This window comes from Metopolophium dirhodum, chromosome 7 (assembly GCF_019925205.1).
Source record: "Metopolophium dirhodum isolate CAU chromosome 7, ASM1992520v1, whole genome shotgun sequence".
NCBI classification, from domain to species: Eukaryota; Metazoa; Arthropoda; class Insecta; order Hemiptera; family Aphididae; genus Metopolophium; species Metopolophium dirhodum.
The window spans coordinates 30,430,400-30,453,929 of NC_083566.1; the positions used below are offsets into that span (position 1 = coordinate 30,430,400).

The 23,530-nt window shown below is 33.4% G+C and overlaps 1 protein-coding gene across 5 annotated transcripts in view; it reads right to left on the bottom strand.

Moving 5' to 3' along the window:
* Window positions 1–225: 225 nt before the first annotated feature.
* LOC132949747 (AF4/FMR2 family member lilli-like) overlaps window positions 226–23,530 on the bottom strand; it is a 159,045-nt gene continuing 135,740 nt past the window's right edge. For 4 of the 5 annotated variants that reach the window (XM_061020795.1, XM_061020792.1, XM_061020797.1 and 1 more), the window contains 15 exons: window positions 17,468–17,612; window positions 17,121–17,174; window positions 16,904–17,024; window positions 9,390–9,573; window positions 8,989–9,058; window positions 8,769–8,872; window positions 8,391–8,643; window positions 6,174–7,639; window positions 5,850–6,099; window positions 3,987–4,150; window positions 3,724–3,921; window positions 3,550–3,663; window positions 3,376–3,472; window positions 3,061–3,313; window positions 226–2,983 (listed from right to left, as the gene is read on the bottom strand). In XM_061020795.1, the coding sequence (XP_060876778.1) occupies window positions 2,850–2,983; window positions 3,061–3,313; window positions 3,376–3,472; window positions 3,550–3,663; window positions 3,724–3,921; window positions 3,987–4,150; window positions 5,850–6,099; window positions 6,174–7,639; window positions 8,391–8,643; window positions 8,769–8,872; window positions 8,989–9,058; window positions 9,390–9,573; window positions 16,904–17,024; window positions 17,121–17,174; window positions 17,468–17,612 (3,607 nt within the window). In that variant the 3' untranslated portion in view covers window positions 226–2,849. The remainder of the gene's footprint in view (window positions 2,984–3,060; window positions 3,314–3,375; window positions 3,473–3,549; window positions 3,664–3,723; window positions 3,922–3,986; window positions 4,151–5,849; window positions 6,100–6,173; window positions 7,640–8,390; window positions 8,644–8,768; window positions 8,873–8,988; window positions 9,059–9,389; window positions 9,574–16,903; window positions 17,025–17,120; window positions 17,175–17,467; window positions 17,613–23,530) is intronic. The other variant, XM_061020793.1, reaches the window with a different exon arrangement.

Here is a 23,530-nt window from a genome sequence, read left to right on the forward strand (position 1 = left end):
TTTAAAGCTACCAGAAAGCGCCTAGAGAAGTCCGGAGTATGATCTGATCTTCAATTTTTTGTATTTTATTTGGAATAGAACATGACAACACATTTTAGATTGTCGTGGAATTTAGTAAATAAGTATGCACAATGTACATTGGTGGTCGTATATATTTGCTATGGTGGTAACTGGTATCGAGCGGTCGCCGACGAATGTATCACAAAAAAAGTCAACACAAAATTATTTTATTTTTTCATATATATATTTTTCAAATAGTTTGTTTTTTTTTTTTAATTTTAAAATTTTATAAATTATAGGTATAACATAAAAATATTAAATGATAATATAATTTTTTCTATCCTTAACATAATAATATTATATATAAGAATAATTAATAATCCATTGCAGTTTTTTTTTTTTTTTTTTTATTAACAATCTTTTTTTTACTTCACAATATTATAATAGTTAACCGTATTTGGGATAAATCAACGGGAAGGAGGCGGATACGGAGGAGAAAAAAATTAAGGTAACGGGATCGACCCGTGAGCGTCGGCTGTGCCAGACGGACAGGGTTTACAATATCTAATAATAATAATATGTAATAATAATAATAATAATAATAGTAGTATAGTATAGTAATAAGTAATAACATAATTGCATTTAAATCGCACAAGAAAAAAATTAAAATACTGTTCGGACTATAATTATTTTTTAATAACACAATAATTCAACTAATCATTTTGTGTGCGTGACGGAATTATTAAAATAAAAAAAAATGTATGATAATAATAATAATAATAATAATAATAATAATAATGATATAATATTACAAACTAAAACATGTGGAAATTGGTAATGTTTATCTGTTTGTATGTATATTATAATATAACAAAAAAAAAAAATTATAATAAATTAAACACTAACAAAACAACAAATAAAGTAAAATGGGACTACATTTTTTGTTTAGAATCTTTTTGGGTAAATAGGTAGGGGGATGAATATTTTTATTATTTATTTATTTTAAATCTAAATGTAAACATCACTAAATATATTTCATTTTGAATATCATAATATAGTATATAAATTATCGATTACATTTTAAGGCAATATGACTCAGACTTTGGTTTTGTTTAAAATTTTTTGTTTGTATCTTTTATACACATATTGTCTAAAAAAAATGTTACAGTCTAATGATAAGACTATAATTAAATGTAATTATTAACCATGTAAATGAAATAAATTTTAACTTGTGGCATTAATATAAGTCTTTCTAAATCGTTGTTTTAAAACAACATAAGGCAATTGAACGAATTTGTTGGTCACATTCACGGGTCAGAAAAATTGTTGAAAAACTGACAACAAAAAAATCTCCGGACCACGTGTAGATACATAATACAAATATAACACTACTACTTATGAAAGCACGTAAAGTTTATAAAATATATATGTATTGTGTATATTATTAAACATTATATAAGTTTTTGCAATAATATTGTATTTATTATATTAATAATCGATAATAACTCACAAAGCTCATTCTAAGATAGTTTTTAGAAAAAAATTGATTGGGAAGAGTGAAAAATTAGTATTTATACACATTTATAATTTTATTATATATAGAGTATTATATTAAATATCATAGAAGAAAAAAATATTATTTATCACTTTATCTTTTGCACGACCTAGTGCGTTCAAAAGACAAAACTCGACAACACAATTGATCGACCCTACCGATGCTCTAGAGACGAGTCTTTCATCCAAAAAATCAAAACAAAAAATTTTTATAATAATAATTAAACGTTGGTGTCGTTTTGTACACATTTGGCTACTACATACTTTACTCCACACAAAGGTAACTCTTAAAATTAACAAAAAAAATTATTATTTCTTTTATTATTTAGATTGTTTGACCGAGCGTTAGAACACCACTTGGAAACAACAACCAGGTAAATTTAACTAAGCGAGGAATGAATTCCCACATATATATATATATATATATATATATTATATATAGTATATACATTATACAATATATATTTAAATTGTTTTATTTTAATTACACAAATCTTCTTTTATACATTTTTTTGTAAAATTTGTTTTACATGCAAAACAAATTATTAATAATTATTGTTTACTCTACAACATAATTAATCAGATGTTTATAACTCGTTATAAAAAATATATATATATATAATATATATAGATACATTACATTTTTAATTATAATTATTCATAAAACAGATATACTATTTAGTATTTAATTACATTTTTTTTTTTTGGTATTTTTTAAAAGTTGTAAGGTTAAAATAATATGTAACTTAATGTCATCAAAAGATTAAGATTACAAGATTAATACGTATTAATGACGTATATATACGTAGTACATAAAATTAATAATAATAATCGTATAATATTTAAAATCCCATGTTAAATACCCAAACCAAAATTTGCTTTTTAAGACTGTTATTTAAGAGTCTTGCTCAGAACCAAATTTTAATTAATATTTTACGTATATATGATTTATATATATATAATTTTTTTATTATAAATATATATTAATATAACTTTTTTTCTTTTTTTTTTTTATATAGTGTTTTGTGTCAAAATATAATTTATCTTTCAAAGTTAAAATTATTTAAAAAAAAAAAAAAATACACAGAATATACTGAAGAGAATATGAAGTAGCTGTACATGAGTTATATACAGGATATATATTATAAAGTAGTTTATAAACAATTTGCATGAAATAGAAATTAAATTCCTCGTTACAATGAAGCCCAAGACGATGATGAAATGCGACAAGACTGTACGGTCTGTACTTTATTTTATGTGTGCGATGACTTAGCTTCCGAGGTGTTCATCTAATATCATGGAAGGTAATTTTTTATGTTAAACTCACATCTCATACGGGAAATGGCAATGCGAGCGTACAGTGTGAGATCATGGCCGGTACTATGCAGTGTGAGAGGTCCACAATGTCGGTCCATCTCAACAAAGAATTCTGTAACACAAAATAAGGAGACAATTTTTTTAGTGGTGCACTCTAAATTTTAAACAGTTAAATCTTTTATATCTTACGCGTATGTTTCCCGCGCATAACTAAAAGGTCGGCACGTTGCCACATTTCATGTGCTGCTGCCAAATGACAATACAATATGTGCTGCGAATGAATAGCATTGTGCACAACTATTGGAACACCGATCACACCTGTCACAGCCCCAGATGCAGCTCCACCACTGGGTGTAATGCTACTACTACAGTATCCTGAAGAGTGACTCTCCACAGAACTGGCTGGTGATGGAGATGGTGAAATGGGACTTGAACCCACATTCTGGCCAAAAATTTTAGTTAGAACCATACACAAATGCAAATACTTCAAATAAAAATATTTACCTTCAGGAAATGTTGCTGAACAGTCTTGAAATTCTGTCGATTTTGGTATACAAGTAGTTTAAACAATTTTAATCGCAAGAAACTAAGACACCTCATCCTGTAACAAATAGTTAGTAACTTATTGATTTGTACAAAAAATAATCAAATTGCTTTGAATATGTAACATGTACTTACCAAAGTATTAACAGCCTATTATCCCTTTCTGGATTATCAGCCATTTCAAATATTTCGTCTAGCTCCTCGTGATCACAGTCTGCACGGTAGTTGTATATTTTTGACCAAATAACTCTACAAAAATATCAGAAAACATAAGAAAACATGTTAAGAAGGAACAATTAAAATACATACTTAATTAAGTCAACAGTGTCATTATAAATCTTGAGCACTGCTCTTTCCCTAGTCCCATCATTCTCCATCAAATGTCCACTAAGTACAAAACACAGTATACCGTCCAAATATTTCATTTCTTGAGTAATGGGATCAGGCTCGTACTCTGCTAGTTTGGTCAATGCTTGTGCCTCCTTCAACGGGACCTCTTGGTGCATACTGAAATAAAAAATTAACAATATTGTAAATAATAATTAAGGCAAATATTTCTCTAGTGATCTTACTTGTTTTCGGGGTACAAGTCAGTTACAAAGTAAGAGAAGAATCTTTTCCTTGGAGGATACTGGTGGTGCATGGATTGCATGCGCCATGATGGTTGTCTGGGAGGAGGTTGTACAGGAACTTCATGCATGCGATCCACCAAGATATCATTTATTAATCCGTCACCCTGATAGAAAACAAACAATAAATTGTTATTTTATAGTTACTATTTATTTTATATTAATTATTATGTTATACAGCAGTCAACTAAGAAAAAATGTAGGTTATAAACTTATAACTTATCTATAAAACAATAATGAATTGGCTGCATAGGCGCAATTTGGGGGGGCTTGGGGGTGCCAAGCATCATCAAATTTTTATTGACTATAATATTATGCCACAGGTATTTGGATAAATTTATTTCTAAGACCTTATCATTTTCATTTTCATAATAATAATAATAATAATACATAGGTACCTACCTATCAGAATAATAATATAGATTAAAGTGTATTATGTTATAGGAATATAGGTAACTATTTATATTAAGATAATATAAGCCCACCACTGATCACTTTAGTCAACATAAATTTAACCCAAATTGCACCTATGATTGGCTGCACATCTCAATATTGAAAAACTGATAAACTGAATGTTTCTCACAATTTAAATTTGAACTTACACCTAATGGCGCACTCCAGTTTACAGCTTCGAGTTTTACTTATTTTAATGTTTATTTAACCTTTTCACTGCTACACTATTTATCCACTGCAACCAGTGTATGCTACATAAAATAAAACATTTATTGTTTTTTTCTTTTTTTTAAGATTTTTTATTTGAGATTGTTATTATAATCTAATTATTTTAGTTTAAAATAATGCGAACCATGGTTTTCAAAACTTGTACGGTTGCCGGAAATTGAGAATATTATAAAATACAGTGACATACTAGTACATCTGGAGCAGTGAAAGGGTTAATTTCCATTTTTTTTTTCAAAAAATTATCACTCTTTATTTTAATATAATATAAAATGTTATGAAAAATGTTTTATATTATTTTTATTCTTTTTGTTTTAAGTTTATAACTTAAATTTACTATTAAATATTATACAGCAGGGGTGGCCAAACTTTTTTTGATTAAGATCTACTGAAGGGTATATTTTTTCTTTTAGAATCGACTAATGTAAAAAAATTATTTTATTTTAGTAATAAATATATTTATATAAATAATAAAATAAAAGTGTAAAGTTATATAAACGAGTGTTTCACATTCAATTTTTAAATAATTTTAAAATGTATGAACATTACAATGTTGACTTAGAAGTGTGTCATTGCATATTTGCATAATATGGTCAGTTAATTATAATCTCAGTAATAGTCGCTAACTGCCAAACAAAGACGCTGCACTAAAGTCTAAATGATCATCAGAAAGTATAGCTCGGTACCTATTCAGCTTTTATATAACTTTCATGTGAGAAAATTCAATTTCACACTAACAGGTTAAACCAAAATTTATGTATTTAATAACTGTATCTATTAAATGACAAATGCACAAGAACAATTAATAAATCCTAACAAGGGAGATTGAGACATCGTCCAAGATTGACCAGCCGATTGTGATCAACTATTTGACCACCCCTGGTATACAGTATGTCCAATAACTTTTGAAATAGTATGTGTAAAAAAATATAGAAAAAAATATGTTAAATGTACTCCTCATACTTAATAATAACTAATATCATACTATAACACTAAATTAAGTTAAGCACTAAAAAGTAAATTAACATAATTTAAAAAAAAAAATTATTGTAGTCTACTGGCCAATATAGAAAAGTATCAGTAGTTAATTTGAACTTATTTAATTTGTAACTGTTTAAATGCACTTACTATTCCTGTAGCATATCTTCCTAGTGTTGCTGACCCAGTTGGATTGTGAAATTTTCGTCTTTTGGACGCATTAGGAGAGTATTGATCTAGTTCCAGTGAACGTTTATACCGAGGGTCCATTATTTGAACAGAGGTGGTACTATAAGGAAGGAAAGGAGGTGGTCCACCATCTTCATCTTCAGATGATTCTTCATAAGGGCCGTGAATCAAACCGCTGGTGGCAACTGGACGTTGTAAGTATGACATGGTACTATAATTAAAATATACATATTTAATAACAATTAAATCAATTACATTATGCCAATTCAAAACAATAAAAATTACCTGTGCTCAAGGGGTTTAACTTTTGCTTCTGGTATTACTGCACAAACAGATGTTGGCTTACGCCATACATTAACATTATCCATCATGCCTTTGGAATAGCCATCAGAAGAAGGCTGTTGGAGAAGAGGCTGAGTTGTCGGAGCAGTGTTAGCTGGAGATTCATTGGACTTAGATTTTTCTGATCCTGAAATGGTTTGTGATGGACTGCCTTTGTGATGATGTTTATGATGTCTATGCTTTTGTTTTTTTTCATCTTGCCTTGTATTTGCTAAATCAGCACAGGTTCTCAGCTCTTCAGATCTTGCTGGTTTCACCAAGTAATTCAAATTAGGTGGCAACTTACTTAATGGTATTTTACATATCACAGATAATTTTAAAGTCTTTAGGCCTTCTGGTTCTTTAGGTATAAGTGGAATGACTGGTACAGGAGATATAACACGTTCGTTATCATTGCGCATTGCTTCATTGTTATCAATTATAATAACTCCACCTTTGCCACCTTTTCCACCTTTAGATTTTCCACCACTCTTGGCCCCACCATCTTCACGCCGTGTTATAAAAAGTTTCCTTAAAGTATCATTCTTCTTCTTATCTTGCACTTTGATTCCCTCTACATCAAGTTTGGGTGGACTTTCAGTTGCTGTTGACAAGGGTGGCGGCCTGCATTCTACATCAGAGGAGTCTGAATCTGCGCTGCTCGAAATTGACCGTGGTGGACGCAAAGCAGCACTGACTCGAGCTACAGGTTTTTGAGGTTGATTTTTTTCCCAAGATGGTGTTTTCTTTACTGAATGTGAAGACTTCTTTTCGGAATCTTTTTTCCGACTCTTTCGGCTACTATCAGTCCATTCTTCCGATTCACTGCTAGCTGATACCACTTTTGACTTTTTAATACTACCTGGTGGTCGACCTCTTCGTTTTTCATTTATCTTTACTGGTTTTGGCGGTTCATCATCCTCTGTATCTGATGAAACCAAAGGTTTTGACTTGATTTTTGATGGCGGAAGAGGTTTAGGAGTTTTTGTTTGGCCCTTCTTTCGACCTCTCTTTTTTGCAACTGGTTCTTCAATTGGTTCCTCTTTTTTTACTATCACTGGTGTCGATTTCCTTTCTACTAATTTAGCAGGTTTTACTAATGATTTCTTGAGATCCTTTTTCTCACACTTTGCTAAAGCTGAGTATTTCTTGTGTAAGTCCGTTATTGGTTTAGATGATGGATGTGAACGGCTACTATAGGATGAATCACTATCACAACTAGTGTCACGAGGTTTTTTCTTTTTATCGTCTTCGTCTTCGGATGATGACGATGATGAAGACGATGAAGATGATGAATCAGATTGGCTTTTTTGTTTATCACTGTGGGTAGAGTCTGAGTCTGACATTTCCGATAATAATTCAACAACCTCAGATCGCTGCGTAGGAAAGCCTGGACTTGATTTAGGATCGCCCAATCCAACAGGTTCCTCCTATGAAAATAAATACATTTTATTTATAATTTTAATTTTTATATTTTCATGTAAATTTGTAGGGAATAAAAATACATTAATTGTCAATCCCAAATTGATTTAAAAGTTTATGAAAATAACAATCATTATAGTTGTATTATTATTTCTGTGGTTGTTGTTTAACTATATTTTATAAACCGGTTAACTAATTTTCATGGACTAAAAAATAGCGATATTATTAAGAATGTTTTAAAAGCTGGCGAAGATAAAAAATAAAATAACAATAATAAAAACATTCAAAGAAATAACTATGAGCTCCAATGAGAATGCTACAACACTACAGCAGCATTCGTCCTAAACTTAGACTAGTTTTAACAATCGTCACGTGATAACTGTAAACGGTGGTTTTCGATGATAAAACACACTCGTGTGTTTACATAGGTACTTAATACTTATATATTATAGTATATATTTTCATATCATGTTTATCACGCGTGACCGTGGAAAACGGCAATGAATATTATTGTTAAGTTTGAAGTGACGAACAAAATTATCGAAATTATTATTCAGGATTATCAACGGTGGATCAGGGTTTACCCAAAGATACTTACAAATCTCATTGTGTCGGTTGTACCCGCGATAGCGTACAAATTACAGGTGAAAAAGACATAATATTACATACACCGTATTGGCGAACTACGATCCTACAACGGGTCGCGGATTGATAGACTTTAATGTCATTATCAAGAAAAGCCACCGCAACAACTCTCACCTGTTGTGACGTCCTTGTCGTGTTGTTCGTGTCGGGCGTGCTCTTTTTCAAAAAGTTTTTCAGATACCACTTGGGCTCTTCTTCCTGTTCCTCTTGCGGGGGCGGTGAAACGGTTGCCGGTGGGACGGTGTCTTTCTTCTCGTCGTTACTCTCACTGTCGCTACAGCTGCTATCCGAACTACTGTCCTTCTCGTCTTCTTCACTGGACGAGCTGTCTTCATCCACAGACATGTCACTACTGGTCTTGTCGGCCCTACAGACACGCCGAGGTCGTAAGTATCATAAAAGGTCAAAACGCGAACTTGGCGAGCGAAAGCACACCACAGTTGTATAATAGTATTACTGTAATACACAGTAGGTACACACTACACAACTCACTTTGAGGAACCGTAGTTGGTTGTGTCAGACGATATGACGTTGGTCGACGTGGAACTCCGGCGGGCCTTGTCAGTGGGTGGCGATAACGACAACTGTTGCGATTCCTGCGATAACAATATATTTTAGGTAAACAACGATGGACAAAAAAAAAAACCCTCCGCCGGGAAGAAGAGAAAGGGATTGAGGCGGACGGTAAAATATCCAACTGCGTTCGACCTACCTGCATCAGTTGCGTCTGTTGCGGTTGCGGCATTATGTTAGACCCTCTGACCGACGGTTTGACCATGTACCTACAACAACGATAGAAAAATATCATATAGTACCCAAAATCAACAATAATATCGTTACAAAGACCAGCACCCGAATGAGAAGTAATTGTCTCGACCGAAACTACCGTATTCTGTGTTGAAAAGTACGTGTCAGACCCAATTTAAGATAAATATAAAACGGATTTATGTTAAATGACAAATAAAATTAACAATTATAAGCAAAAAAATGTAAACAGTACTAGCTATATAGGTAATATCAGACGACACGCCACTTTAAATAACATTATATTCTAAATAACATATTAGTTATAACAACATGTGCTATGTGGCCTATGATTTCAAGTATACTCACGATGTGTACAGCGAATGGTTGTACGGCCCCGACGGTTTGGCGTCCATAGGCACGGCCGCAGCGGAGACGGAAGCAGCGGCGTCCGGCGAGACGCCGTGCGACGACGGCTGTTGGTTTCTGTGCACGGGATCCGGAAACAGTTGTTTGGATTCACCGAGCAATTTTTTCAGGCTCTCGGACGCGTCTAAAACGGACACACGATCGTATTATAATGACGTCTAAAAAACTCTGTACATCAATAAAATATGCGACCCGATACAATGCCGGCTAAAACGACGGCGGCCATGTGAATCACCGAGCACGCACGTCGCGGCAACGACCCTCTTTTACAACACAATACAACTGCTGTACGACGATCGACGACGAATACCTACTACTACCACCACCACCACCACCACCACCACCACCACTATGACCGCGCGTACTACCCCACTACAAAATCCCGTCGCGTATATTTAATAATAAACCGGTGGGAGCGAACGGTTCAACAGAACAATATAATATCAGTGGATGGGTGGGAGAGAAAAAAAGGGATCGATTAAAGTCGGGGGGGTTAGTATACATAATAATATAAGCTCGTCGTATACGACGCATTGTATTCGTCATAATGATAATAATAATAATAATAGCGATATATCTAGGGTTGAACTGGTGAAGTATACACCGTCACACCCCGCGAGATTTAAATATATTTAAACATAGTGAGAAATTCGCGCGGGAACGGTCTAGAGTTTTTTTTTTTTTTCAATATATTACCTGTTGGTCGCCGCGAGTTTTTACTAGCCTGTAGACACGTACACTCGCACATGATATTATTATACGAGAAAACAAAAACACAAGGCATCTGGTTTTGTGTTTAATTTTTTTTCTACACGACAACAGCTGCAATGTCTACAAGACGCACGCACGCATAAAAACTAATCGAAACACCGGCCCCCACCGATTTTTACGAAATTATTGTAACCCGGACTCGCGGCGGGTTGCGTTATTTAGATCACAGAAAGTGAAAAAAAAAATCTAAAAACTCTCAGCTCAAATTCCGTTTATTGTGCACCGCGGAAGCAGGGAGTCGTGCGGTGCAACGCGACGGTTGCAAATATTCGCGGAGACATTAATGAATGTGCATGGCAAACACAAATCGAAAATCCGATCACAATAGGACGAATATCGATTCAAATCACGTTTAGTCGACTGTTATGTCTCCATTATATATTTATATCGTACTTTACCTACCTGTAGTGTATTATTTCGAGACTAATCTTGTAATAGATTTTATTATCACCCATCGACCTACAGAGGACATGTTTTCTTTATTGATTTACAGAGTACAGACAACACGAGTACACGATAATAAAATACTATAATACTAATCAAACTATAGTACACACTAAAGTGGGTGAATAAACTAAAGAAAAGTAGATTGTAATTTACTTGTATGTTATAACTTATAACTTAAGTAACTACCTACATTATAGTGTACATAGTTATACTATATATGGTATAGTTATATTACGTCATAATCTTTTGATTTCGTGGAAGATTTATTAATGGTCATTAAATATTAACTACATAAAATAATGGAAAAGGCTCATCGACACAATAATGATTAGGTTAGGTTAAATTTGTATTATCGAACTTATACTTTAATGTGTTTACTGTTTAAGCTGAGAGGTAGATACACAATAAATATATACTGATCGTAGATAGAAAGGTCGTCGCGTCTGGCCAGATCGGAAAGCATTTAAATCGTAAGGCGAAAACAATTATACCCACTTCTTATTCCACATCATATATTTAATTCAAAATATGAATTGACTATTGTGATGCGTTCAAAACGACAAAAGGTTAGTTTAATCAATAATTATATTTAATCATAAATTAGAAATTAACACTCGAGAATTATTAAATCATTATATTAAATATAATCTATTAGACTAGAAATATAAAAATGACACCTCATCGGTTAAAGCTGTAGTGCCGTAGTGCTATATAATATTATAATTTATAACGTTTGAAACATTTGATTACAACGTAGTTTAACAAACATTTGGTGGGACAATAATTCGCAAAACGTTCGCAGCAGGGTTAAACGTCGGGCGATTGTGTGCAGACATTAATATAATATTTGTGAAACGTATTAAAAAGTGAAAACTGTAACAAGTAATTAATAGACTTAACATACAAAACTGTTCCACAGCGTAGTAAAGTGTTACTCAGAGCTATAGAAATATAGTTGACAAGTATTGAACAATTATTATTCATAATTCGTATGTGAATGTGATTCGTTGAAAGTAGTTTTCATCAGACTGCAGTGATTGCAATATACTTAAGCTGTGGTTTAATAATTTATTTTCATAGCCAACACACATCGATTTTGAAATTAATAAAATTATAATTTTTTATTTTAATATCATAAATTCGAGAACTAGACGATTAGGAAAGATTGTTTGAAAATATAATTCTGTAAAAACGTTTATAGATATAAAACGACTAAGGTACATACAAATACAATATACTACAAAACAAATATCTCGTTAACGCGAACACAACATGTGTTTCGTGTATGTCCTTACATAGCGGTGGTCGACACTGAACTGATATCACTATTCACTATATTATAGTATAGTCTTTAGTCTTTACCAGTAAATTATTTATAATATATTTACGAAGATAATGTTTAGTATTGTGGTGTACATATTAATGCTGTTTAGATATATTCTAACACTGTTAAATAATAAAATTATACAGATAAATAGACAGGATGGTACACCGGTTGTCTAAGACATGACTAACGAGTACTCACATTTTGATTTCTTTACAGACTTTTTAATTATAAAACTCAAAGATGAAAAAAAAATAGTTTTAAAAACGTATTTTATTACTTGGATTTACATATTTTATTAAAATTTCGAAGATGTACAAAACCGATATATTATACAATAACGATATCACGGCTAATATATTTCACGACGCCCATAGCGGTATAAATCATAAAACGTTCAATCGTTAACACAATACTCTAAATAAAATACTTAGCTTTATTTATTATAAAATACTAGTATCCATTGTACACGTATGTTAAAAATGTATGTGTTATTGTGTTTGTTGTTACTTGTTCTGTACATACACACTAGACGCTTGAAATATCTGAAGTTTTAAAATTCATTGTGATTTGTGAACTATACTTAGGTTTTATCTTCATTAATTTCATAACATCAAATATGTCATTAAACTAATTTAGTCTTACATACAAATTCGACAATAAAACGAATCCAAACCTGCACATTACATGTTCGCATTAAACTATTTGTTTTTTTAAATATTAATTTAAAAATAATTAACAATATTTAAAAATTAAAATTATCATGATTGACCAAGACAAGACCCTTTATCTAAAGTTTCTATATAACAATAGAACAATTACACGTAATAACTAATAAGTATTAACACTTATATAGTTATATCACGACATCGTGTTTCCAATGGAAGAGCACAACAGCTGATATATTATGTTAATTGCTTAATACATTTTACAACATAATATATACACATTTGATAAATATATACACATTAGTCAATATTTCCGGTCACGAAATAAAATGTTATCTAGCACTGACACATTCATATTCGCTCAAACACATAACGCTCATCGATTTTATTAACAGTATGGTGTAATTAAAAAAGTTTGAAGATAACGTGAAACCAATACCTATACCTATTTAAATGAGATATCCCAACCTTGGGAGAGAAATAGAATCGCGTAATTTTACGTCATTTGTACGGCCGCCACGGACTATAAGGTATGTCTTTTCCGTGTGTACGGCACACGGTTAATATTATTATCAGAAGAACGTTGAATGAACATGAAATGCAATACCGTAATATTATTATACATCTCGGGGTTTAATTTTTTTAAATGTTTTTTTTTTTTCAAGACGACAAAGAACGAAACTATCAAAGAACATTGGCACACGCACAATATTTTACCCGACGACGAAAATAATAATAAAAAAAAAATGTAATACCGCCGACACTACAGCGAAATTAAATGTTAGAAAACGTCACGTTTATTATGCACAAAGGCGAGGCGAAGGGATCGTATTATTATTTTGGCAACTCGTAGCACATATTATAATATAATACATAGAGATTACTATTTTAAGAATTCGACCGAAAACAAACGATACTCGATGGCTTCCAACTAAGGCGACTGCAAGTCGCAAGTAGGTAGTTATTTTTTTATTAGTGCGCCGATTAAAATATCAAGCGTTGATCTCGATGATCGGGACCGGCGTCTTTCATCGTGAGATGGCGAGTCAGCGGCGGCTCCGGACGGGCGGTGGCGGGTTACATACCTACGATCATCAACCGAACACGTAACGAAAAGACGATGCGGCGGACGTTCGGGAAAAGGGTGCGGTATGAACCGTAATCGCGGGCGAGATACCCGTACAATCGCAACGCAGAGCCGGGCACAAATTTTCGGCGGATCAGTGACAGTGTCACATTGATTGGCGTTAAAAAAAAATAAAAACAACAACAACATGACGATAAAAACGCGTTAAAACGCAAGTAAATATTGTAATGCCCAGTAAGTGGCGAGGAGCGCGGCATGATAAGGGCGAACGGTCGGTACGATATTATTCGTATAAATTGTATACTCTGGTTAAGAGAAAAACGACTACTGGGCGGGAGGGGGGTGGACGCCACCCCGGAAAAGGGACCGCCCACCGCACCACGCCGTCGCAAACGGTCCGCCGAACACACGTGGCGCCGTCGACATTTTACTACGTACACAGAGCGCGCTCGCTATACCAATACACCATTATAATAATATGCACAAAATAGAGTATGGTAATGGTGCGTCGTACTCCGTATGCGCCACCCCTCGCCGCAAAGTACAACTGCCGTTGACGGTCGGACGCGACTGGTAAAGTTCTTTCTTGTTTTTTTTTTTATATTTCGTCGCTAGTCGAGCGATACGTACTTTTCCGAGGAAAATTTAAATATTTTAACGACGGCGACCGTGTTTACGATCACCGTCGTCGCCGCCATCGTACCTTTATCTATACCAAAGTAATCCACCTAACTACATTAACATAACAATATGTATATAATAATATAGTCCGACGATAATTTGACCTAGTTTTTTTTTTTTTTTTTATAAATCATAATAAACGTACAAGGAATGCCGAAGAAAATTCTACAGACGGTGACGGAGGACGATATTTGTGCGTAATCACGTTTAAGTAAATCGGGGCCGACCAACAGCGACCCGAAGTGTTTTTCTTATACGTAAGGTATACAATTATTATAACGACATTATTGCAATAATTACTGAGCAACGTGTATGAATATAATATTGAAATATAATTAAACGCGAACGTTGTTTGAAAAAGAAGCAACTAATAATTGCAACGAGTAAATCAATATTTAAAAAAAAAAAAACGGACAAATTTCTCCAGTAGTAATACAGCAAGTACCTATATTTGTATATAAAATATAAATATACGAGTATGATGCGCACCGAAGGAGACCTCTCCGCCGTGAACATACAAATGTGTACCCTACCATCGTAATCGTATATTGTATTTATACGTATTATACCTACACCTCTCCCCGAAGACTTGAGCGTGACAGATTTATTTGAGGATTTACTTTTTTCTTCCGGATTTATGGATATTCTTTTTTCGTGCACACTGCGCACATATTTTGTGAGTTTTGACGGAACAACGCCCCTTGTTACGATCCAAATGTGTTTGGCCCACGCTCCCACACCGAAGCCCGTAACCCTTATCGGCTGAAGCAGTCGTGTGTTTTCAAACGAATCGCAAAGCCCTTGTCGTAAAGGTCAAGACGAACGGAAGGGAATTTTTGAAATTCGATATAGAACAATAATAAATCATAATAATAATAAATAATAATATTATATTTTACAACGCACAGTGAAATACACTATCCCCAAAAACCGGGTGTTTGCGAAGCCGATTACATACCTACTTTCGATAGAAACAACGACGCACAATAATATATTATACTGTAGACTATAATATTATATTAACTACACAGACGAAGAAAATGTAATACTCACGTCTCATGAAATAAAAGATTTTTTTATTTGCATCAAATTGAGTATTTTAAACTTTGTTTAGGTACTTCCACAGTTAGTTTCAAAAGTTAAAATACTTGATTTAGTTTATACAAGATTAAAATGGTAATTTAAAGAATAAAAATTAAGTGATTTAGTTTGTATATGATTCAATATGGAGATATTATCTATCTATCTATTTATTTATTTATTAACGCTATGAGGGCAATAGAATGTACAAACAAATTACATATGACATAACTTCACCCGTACTAATTTAAAATAAGAAATTGGGTTAAAGGATACAAATGCAACGAAGCACCAGTGACGTGGGCTAAAGCGAAAAGGTGTCAGGTAGGTCAACGCGGTGACAATGACGACAAAGACGCGGTAACCAGATAGATGATGATGAGGGGGTCACACGATGGACACCCTACCACGGGACACACACCTTACGCGAGTATATTTATAGAACGTAGTACGAATGCGATTGTGTGTGTGTGTTTGTGTGTGTGTTTACGTTGGCGAAAAAAAAACAAAAACAAAAAAACACTAAAATCTTAATGTGCAGTAGAAAACAAAAAATGTATAAGTACTCCGATCCTCGAGACTCAATCGCATCTTGTTTGACGGAAAATAAAAAAAATTTACAACAAGTCACTTTAGTATTACGAAGCAGTGCAACGACGGGTAATTACCGAAACAAACACCAGTAGTACCTACATAAGTTATAATAAAGAATATAACACACTGCAGTACTACACGCATTATCATTTAAGTTCATGGTATTTGAAATCAAAACCGCGTAAGCGCAGGTACAATGGTCAACAATAATCCAATATGAGTGACACTACAAATGTATTACCAACAAAATTAAAGATTTTAATGGGTATGATGGTGTACAATATAATAATGAATGACAACAACGATCAACTTTCGAAATATCCCATAAAACAACCGTGGAGATGGTGAGAGAAACCTGCGGTCGAGAGATATATCGAGTTTAACATTTATTACGCCAGTCACCAAGTACGTATATATCGCAATAACAGTACTGTATTATAACCACCTGTGGTATAATGGCAGTGGCAGTGGCGTAGTTACGGGGAAAGGAGTTTTCGCCCCCCCCCCCCCCCCAGGTTAGGGTTATACATTTTTTATATAGAAATTATCCGAGTATTTACACTTTTATTTTAGGAAAACCAATTATAAAATCGGTAAATGTAATAGACTAATACTAGTTCAAAATAAAAATGACGTTCAGTTTAACTAATAACTTGTATCATAAATGGACTTTAAACCCCCCCAGAAAAAAATTGTATCTACGCACACTGGGTAGTGGTACCGGGTTATGATCTAGCTGGTAGTCACAGCGATAGATCGCGAACAGCATTATAGGGTTTACACTATGTGTATGTGTGCTTACCTTTGGGACTCATCCTTTGCTGCGGTTCAACCTTTCCGTCTGCGGTGTACTTGGAGTCGACGATAGAGACCCTCGGAGTTTCGGCGATGTCTGACACGAGCGGAAGACCGACGGTCATTTCCTGTAATCATAACGAACAGACGACACGTAAGACGACATTGAGCGATGTACATAATAATATAATATATTATAATTATTATAAAACACAAATACTCACGTTTAGGATGTCTTCGATCGTGCTGGGAGTGTTGGTATCGTTTGAATTATGACTCTGCAAAAATCAAAGAAATTAATATATTAATAAACAGAAACATTTGGTTCATTCATCGTATATTAGATGGGACGTATGGTCTTGGCGTCAATAGCTTTTGGGATTTTATTTTTTGGGAGGGGGGCTGAAAATTTTGATTTTGATGTAGAAATGAAAATGTTTTCATGTATCCCAATTTGATGTAAAATCTTAAGGTTTTTTGGGGGTGAGGTGCTATATACAGCGGTTAGGGTGAGCTTATCCCCCCCCCAACCTATCACTATTTTCGCCAATGCATAAGAAAACCTATTTACATTCTTTACATTTGGTATGGCAAGGTTGGGCTTGTGTGTGGGCCTGTGGTGCGAAGAATGGCTACTCCTCATGCTACTGCTTGTCGATCGGCTCATCGACGAGTAAGGTGGCTTCATTTCACCAGGTTTCAAAAAGTTACTGCTCCTGTGAAAAAAAAAAAACAAAAATCCATTATAATATTATACTCTGTTCGCCGTAACTCGTTTACATTTAAAAAAAGAGGCGACGACGGATTTCAACCGCATGTATTGTTACGTTTAAGCTCGATCACGTTAGTCTATAACCATAACCATTAAACATACGACGTCACGTGAATAAGTATACAACTGTAAGACACTGTGACCTGGGTTTTTTTACTGAACTCACGCCAATGAAGGTCGTCGTGAATGATGTGTTCTATTCGCACAAAAACCGCGAAGTCATTATTATTATTTTTATCGTACCTATACTGCAGAAGATGCCTTGACCTTTAGACGCCAAATATTCTCAGATATTCCGAAACGTGACGTATAGGTATCGTACACGATCGTAGTCGTTTATTATGCGGCGGTGGAAAGTACTGGAAACACGTTTGAGCCGACAACGGGTGTAGACATTTTTTGAAGAAACCGTCCCGACCAAGTAATATTGAGTGTCCCCGTAATTTCGGCGCAGTCGTAACCCGCATTCGATATAATATATAATATTATTATGTGCATACCGAGATTCTAATTAGGTCATTCTCCCGCATGTTTGACGACTATAGATTCAACAACCGCACAACCTAGGTAACTGACGATTTTATTTGAACAATAATATGCGAATACGATATGTATATTATTATAATCCGTTTGACGATTTATCGCACAGATATCGCGAGCGAGCGTGAATTTGGTGAACATGAGTATTCAAATAAACGGCCGACCGGCAGACAACCTTGTTTCGTCCTAAATTAGCGGTAATTTTTTAAAACGATATTTGGCAACCGTTCGAGGTTACGCCGGTGTCACTAGGTACAGTTTAAAAGGAGGCTCTTCTATGGGTGATTTTGGCGAGCGTGTTTATTATTCCTTCTCGCATAAACGATAATAATATTTAATCGCTAAATTCGTTTGCACTACGGAAATCGCATTGTGTTCGTAATACAGACACGCGCACGCCACTGTATAAACACATATTTTAGGTAGGTTAATACTTGTAAATAGAAACTTTTTTGCATTCTAGTCGGTGCACTGCATAAAATCTACATTCATTTTTTATAGTTATCGTTATAATTACATGTACATAAAAATCGATTTAACTCAGTGGTGTACGCAGGGGGGGGCTAACAGGCCCTATTGCCCTTTTTATTATACCCTTTATTATACTTTTTTTTTTTTATATAAATTTAAAAATAATAAATATTTACCAAGTTTCAACTGTCGTCAACTAATAAGCAAGACAAAAATTCTTATACGTTGTAATTAATTTTCAAGCCCCCCCCCCCCCCCATTGAAAAATCCTGCATATGCCACTGAATTGTCACTTATTTATATTGAACTATTAACGAAGTGACGTTGAATCTGTTAAATTGGCGCACTGATTATCGGTTAATCGGGTACTGCCTTTAGTGTTTAATTTGAAATCAACACTGCGTATATTATGTCGTATGTGTGTGTAACATTGAAATGTGTATTAATTGAAAATTTGTTGGCAATTAATAATAGCTAAACAACAGAAGTACAGAATTGTGATTAAAAATGTTTTTCTCAGCCTTGACATGATTTGTTTACACATTACACGCATTTTCCATATTTAAATAGCTAAACTTCTAAATAAACCGACATCCGATCACGTGAAATACAAAAAACATATTGCATCTGTTTTTGCAAGAACGCGTTGTTAATTTCATCATAATTTATAATTACTTAATATCTAGTAAATATTAATAAAAAAAATAAAATAATTACAGTCAACAAAATCATAAAATGTCTAATCAAGAATTCGAACAAACAAGAAGTTGATGAAAGAGTTGTTAAATATGAAGGGGTTTCGGACGACTGGAGTATCAAACCCTGAAGTTGTACTCTTTTTATCCAAAAACAGTGGTTATGAATTACTAGCCGACCCGTCACAGCTTCGCCCGTGATTGGTTGTTTATTTTGCCTTCGGACCATGATATGTAGAATTTTTTATTCAAATATTATTGTTTAATGTGATCGGCAAGTAAATATAAAAAATGGTTAATGAAAACGGATTGAAATTTTTCTAGCGTTATAAATGATAAAAATAAATACAGATAAAAAAGAAATAATTTATGGTTGATAAAGAATTTGATTGAAGTTGATGAAGAAAAAAAAACAATTAAAATAAGAATTTTATAAGACTTCTGAGTATATGATGTTTTTTGTTATATTTCCTGTTGAAATTAAAATCATAAGATGATTCGGGTCTCCAGTTCGAGAAAATGCCACGTATAATTGCCCATGTGAAAAGCACTCTGTACGAAGATCTACGCCAACGTACTTGAATGTTTGACCTTGTGCTTTGTTTATGGTAATCGCAAAAGAAACTTTAACCGGGAATTGAAGCCGTTTGAAAGAAAACGGCAAGTCAGAGGGAATCATGGGAATTCTTGGAATAAATGCAATTTCTCCTTTCGCTGGCCCTGTAAGAATTACGGCTTCTATAATATTATTTCGCAACGATTTTATTTGTAATTTTGTATCGTTACATAAGTTCGGTGGTTGAAGATTACGTAATAATGTAATTGGAGCACCAATTTTTAATTTTAGTTTATGAGGAGGAAATCCCGAAGGAGAAAGAGAATTAAGAAATTCTTGTGGATAATGAATAGCATCATCTGTTGATGTAACTGTATCAATAGATAGACATTCACGTGAGTGTCCATCGAATTTTAGAAGGATGATATCATTAATTTCTTCTGCTGTTACATTTCTTGGAGAGATAATAGCTCTTTCACATAACCACTGATAAGATTTATTGGACAGATTAAAAATGTCAGGATAAACTGTAGAAATCAACTCTTCCACGTTATTGACCACCCGTCCAATCGTGTGATCGACAGAAATGTAACCATTTTCATTTTCTAAAGTTCCATTTCCAATTTTCAACAACTGTGCTGGAAAAATATCGTCCCCTCCGCATAAATAAACTCTCATGTTTGTTCGCAAATAAAGTTTTTCAACATAGTTCCATATAGGGGAAGATTTTAAGCAAGCATTAATGACATCAGCTCGAGTACCTTTAGGGATTACTGGTAAGGTTTGACGGAAATCACCAGCGAAAACAAATGTTATGCCACCCATAAACTTATTATTACACCTAAGATCTTTTAATGTTCGATCAATTGCTTCGATATGTGATCTGTGACTCATTGTACACTCATCCCACTCAACGAATGAGGTTTCTTGAAGAATTTTTCCAAGAGGGCCATTTTTACGAATCGGACAAACGTATTCTGTATCAAATAATACATTTAACGGTAACTTGAAAGTCGAGTGAGCAGTTCTGCCGCCACTAAGGAGAGTTGCTGCTATACCAGATGAAGCTACTGCTAATGCAACTTTACCTGAGGATCTAATTTGAGCCAACAACAAATTAATTAGGAATGTTTTTCCTGTACCACCCGGAGCATCTAAAAAAAAAACTCTTCCTTGATGATTCATTACGCTTTCTGTAATAACATTAAAAGCATATTTTTGATCATTTACTAATTTTGGTAAATTGATTTCTACAAATTCTTGTAATCGGTTATTATCGTAAGAACGCAAAATTGAGAATTCAAAAGGATCAGATGCATTTTCATTTCGAACAGGTGAGTTCATTCCAAATTCAGTTAAATATTTTTCAGACAGACAAACAACTTTATCTTCTATTTCAATCAAACCTCTATTAAATATTTCATCAGAAAAAGTAAATTGCAAGTCATTTAATCGAGTGCGCTCTGTATGAAGAATATCTTCACAAAAATCATTTCTGAACTGTTCCCACAAAGATTGAGGTTCAGACGGTTGACAGAAAACTATGATTATTGCGAATAATTCTCTTAATTTTGAAGGACTTTCTGAAAGAGTTGCCTCCGCTAGAGTATTTTTCCATTGTTCGTCATTTTCTAAAAGCCCAAGAGCAAAACAGGTAGCTTTAAAAGTCGCGTGAATGACTCCATCAAAGGCCTTCAAGCTTTCAAATGAAGTAGGACCTTGTACATAATTTAGTAACAATCTTAAATGGAAGCACTCACTTTGATTTGGGTGAATCGTGTAAATTCTACCAATGGCAGTGTCCATTTTTATTCCTGGCCAACCTGGAACATCTTTTCCCCGTCTTCTCTTTAACCAGCCTCTGCTATTATCCCAGGTGTAATAAGAAGGAACTTCATGATAGAACAGTGTTTTCGCAAAATTATCATGTGAACACAGTTCAAAAAATGCAGTTAGTGTCGTTTTTCTTGGATTTTCAATAACTTGATGAAGATTATTAGCATTAAAGAAAACACGCTGTCCATTTTCTAGATGAACAGCCAAGTGCTGAACTGTCGGATCTCTATCATGGATTTCAAAATTGAAAATTCTCCAAAACGCTTCAGAAGTACATATATATCGACCATTCAAATAATTTGTAATCGCATCGTTTTTACGATTAACAGAAAAAGTAGCTCTATCTGATCCTTTATTAATATATTTACATATGTATTTTATCGCTTTAACCGAATGACAGTATTCTACGTTAATATGCACATTAAAGCACCTAGATAGTATATAGTATAGCACTGGACAATACGGTACAACAGAGATTATAACAGGTAGTAAAAAAAAAATCCGAGTTGCGGTCGGGATCAAAACAGGTTAAATATCAAAATATGTAAAAATCCTAGTTGCGGTAAAAAAATATGATTAATAATTATTATGTTTTAAATATTGTCATAGTTACATATTATTATGCTAAATACAAAAATAAAACGGTCAAAATACGTAACGCACAATATAGGTACAATTGTTTTTAATTTTTTATGAACTTTTATGAACTTTTTTACTGACAAAAGTGGTACTATAACCTTCAGCAGAGTTTCGGGTTTCAGCCAAAAAAAATTTCAGCCAAATCGGTCCAGTAGTTTTCTCGGTTAGCGCGGTCGAAGAAAAACCCTTACAATTTTATATATAGTATAGATTTAAAAAAATTTAAATTATGTCACCCTTATATTAATATATAAGAAAATACTCAAAGGTTTCGAATAAAGTTAAATGCAATAATTAATATTAATTAAACACTCAGGCTTATAATAATATATATAGCAATATATATTTTTTTTTTGAACATAAATACTTTTTTGAACGGAACCTGAGTACAGATATTTTTATTTTTTAACCGATTTTGAGTAACGCTTTTTTATCACCATTAAATGAAAAATTACCTAATTCCCACTAGGTATATATACATACAATTACCTAATGGTTACTTATTAATACATATTTATGATTCAAACATTTTCTTCGAAGTGGAAAACATCGAATAGCGTGCTACGTTTGTCAATACATTATAATAAGTAAGTGGGTACAATAACAAGATATAAGGAGTTTTTTTATACATTGATATCTATCGCAATAATGAAGTTAAAATTTAAATCATTCGATCACTATTACCAATTTTGAAAAAAGAACGCTGTAACAAAACAAAAACGTGCACGTTTATGATTATATTAAAATAAACAGACACCACAAAGTTGAAAGTTTGATGAAATTAAATTTGAATTCCGAAGTAGAACGCATTTCCCGGTAGTAAAGTATTGTTGTTATAAAACACGGCAACTTTTTCTTTGGATAAAAAAGAATAATTCGCAATACGTATGTGGTTGTAGGATTAAATAATATTAATAATATATATTGTACGTGTAACACGCACACAATCATTTGCATGAAAAAAATGTAATGTTACCCTCGGGATATGCACAATGTAGCATACCCTATTTAGAGGTCAAACGGGACATAAAATTACGGGTTACCGTGAAACGAATACAATAAAAATTAATTCCACTATTGAATTTGAAATCATTTCTTTGCTTTTTCGGGTCGTCTTAATCTTAT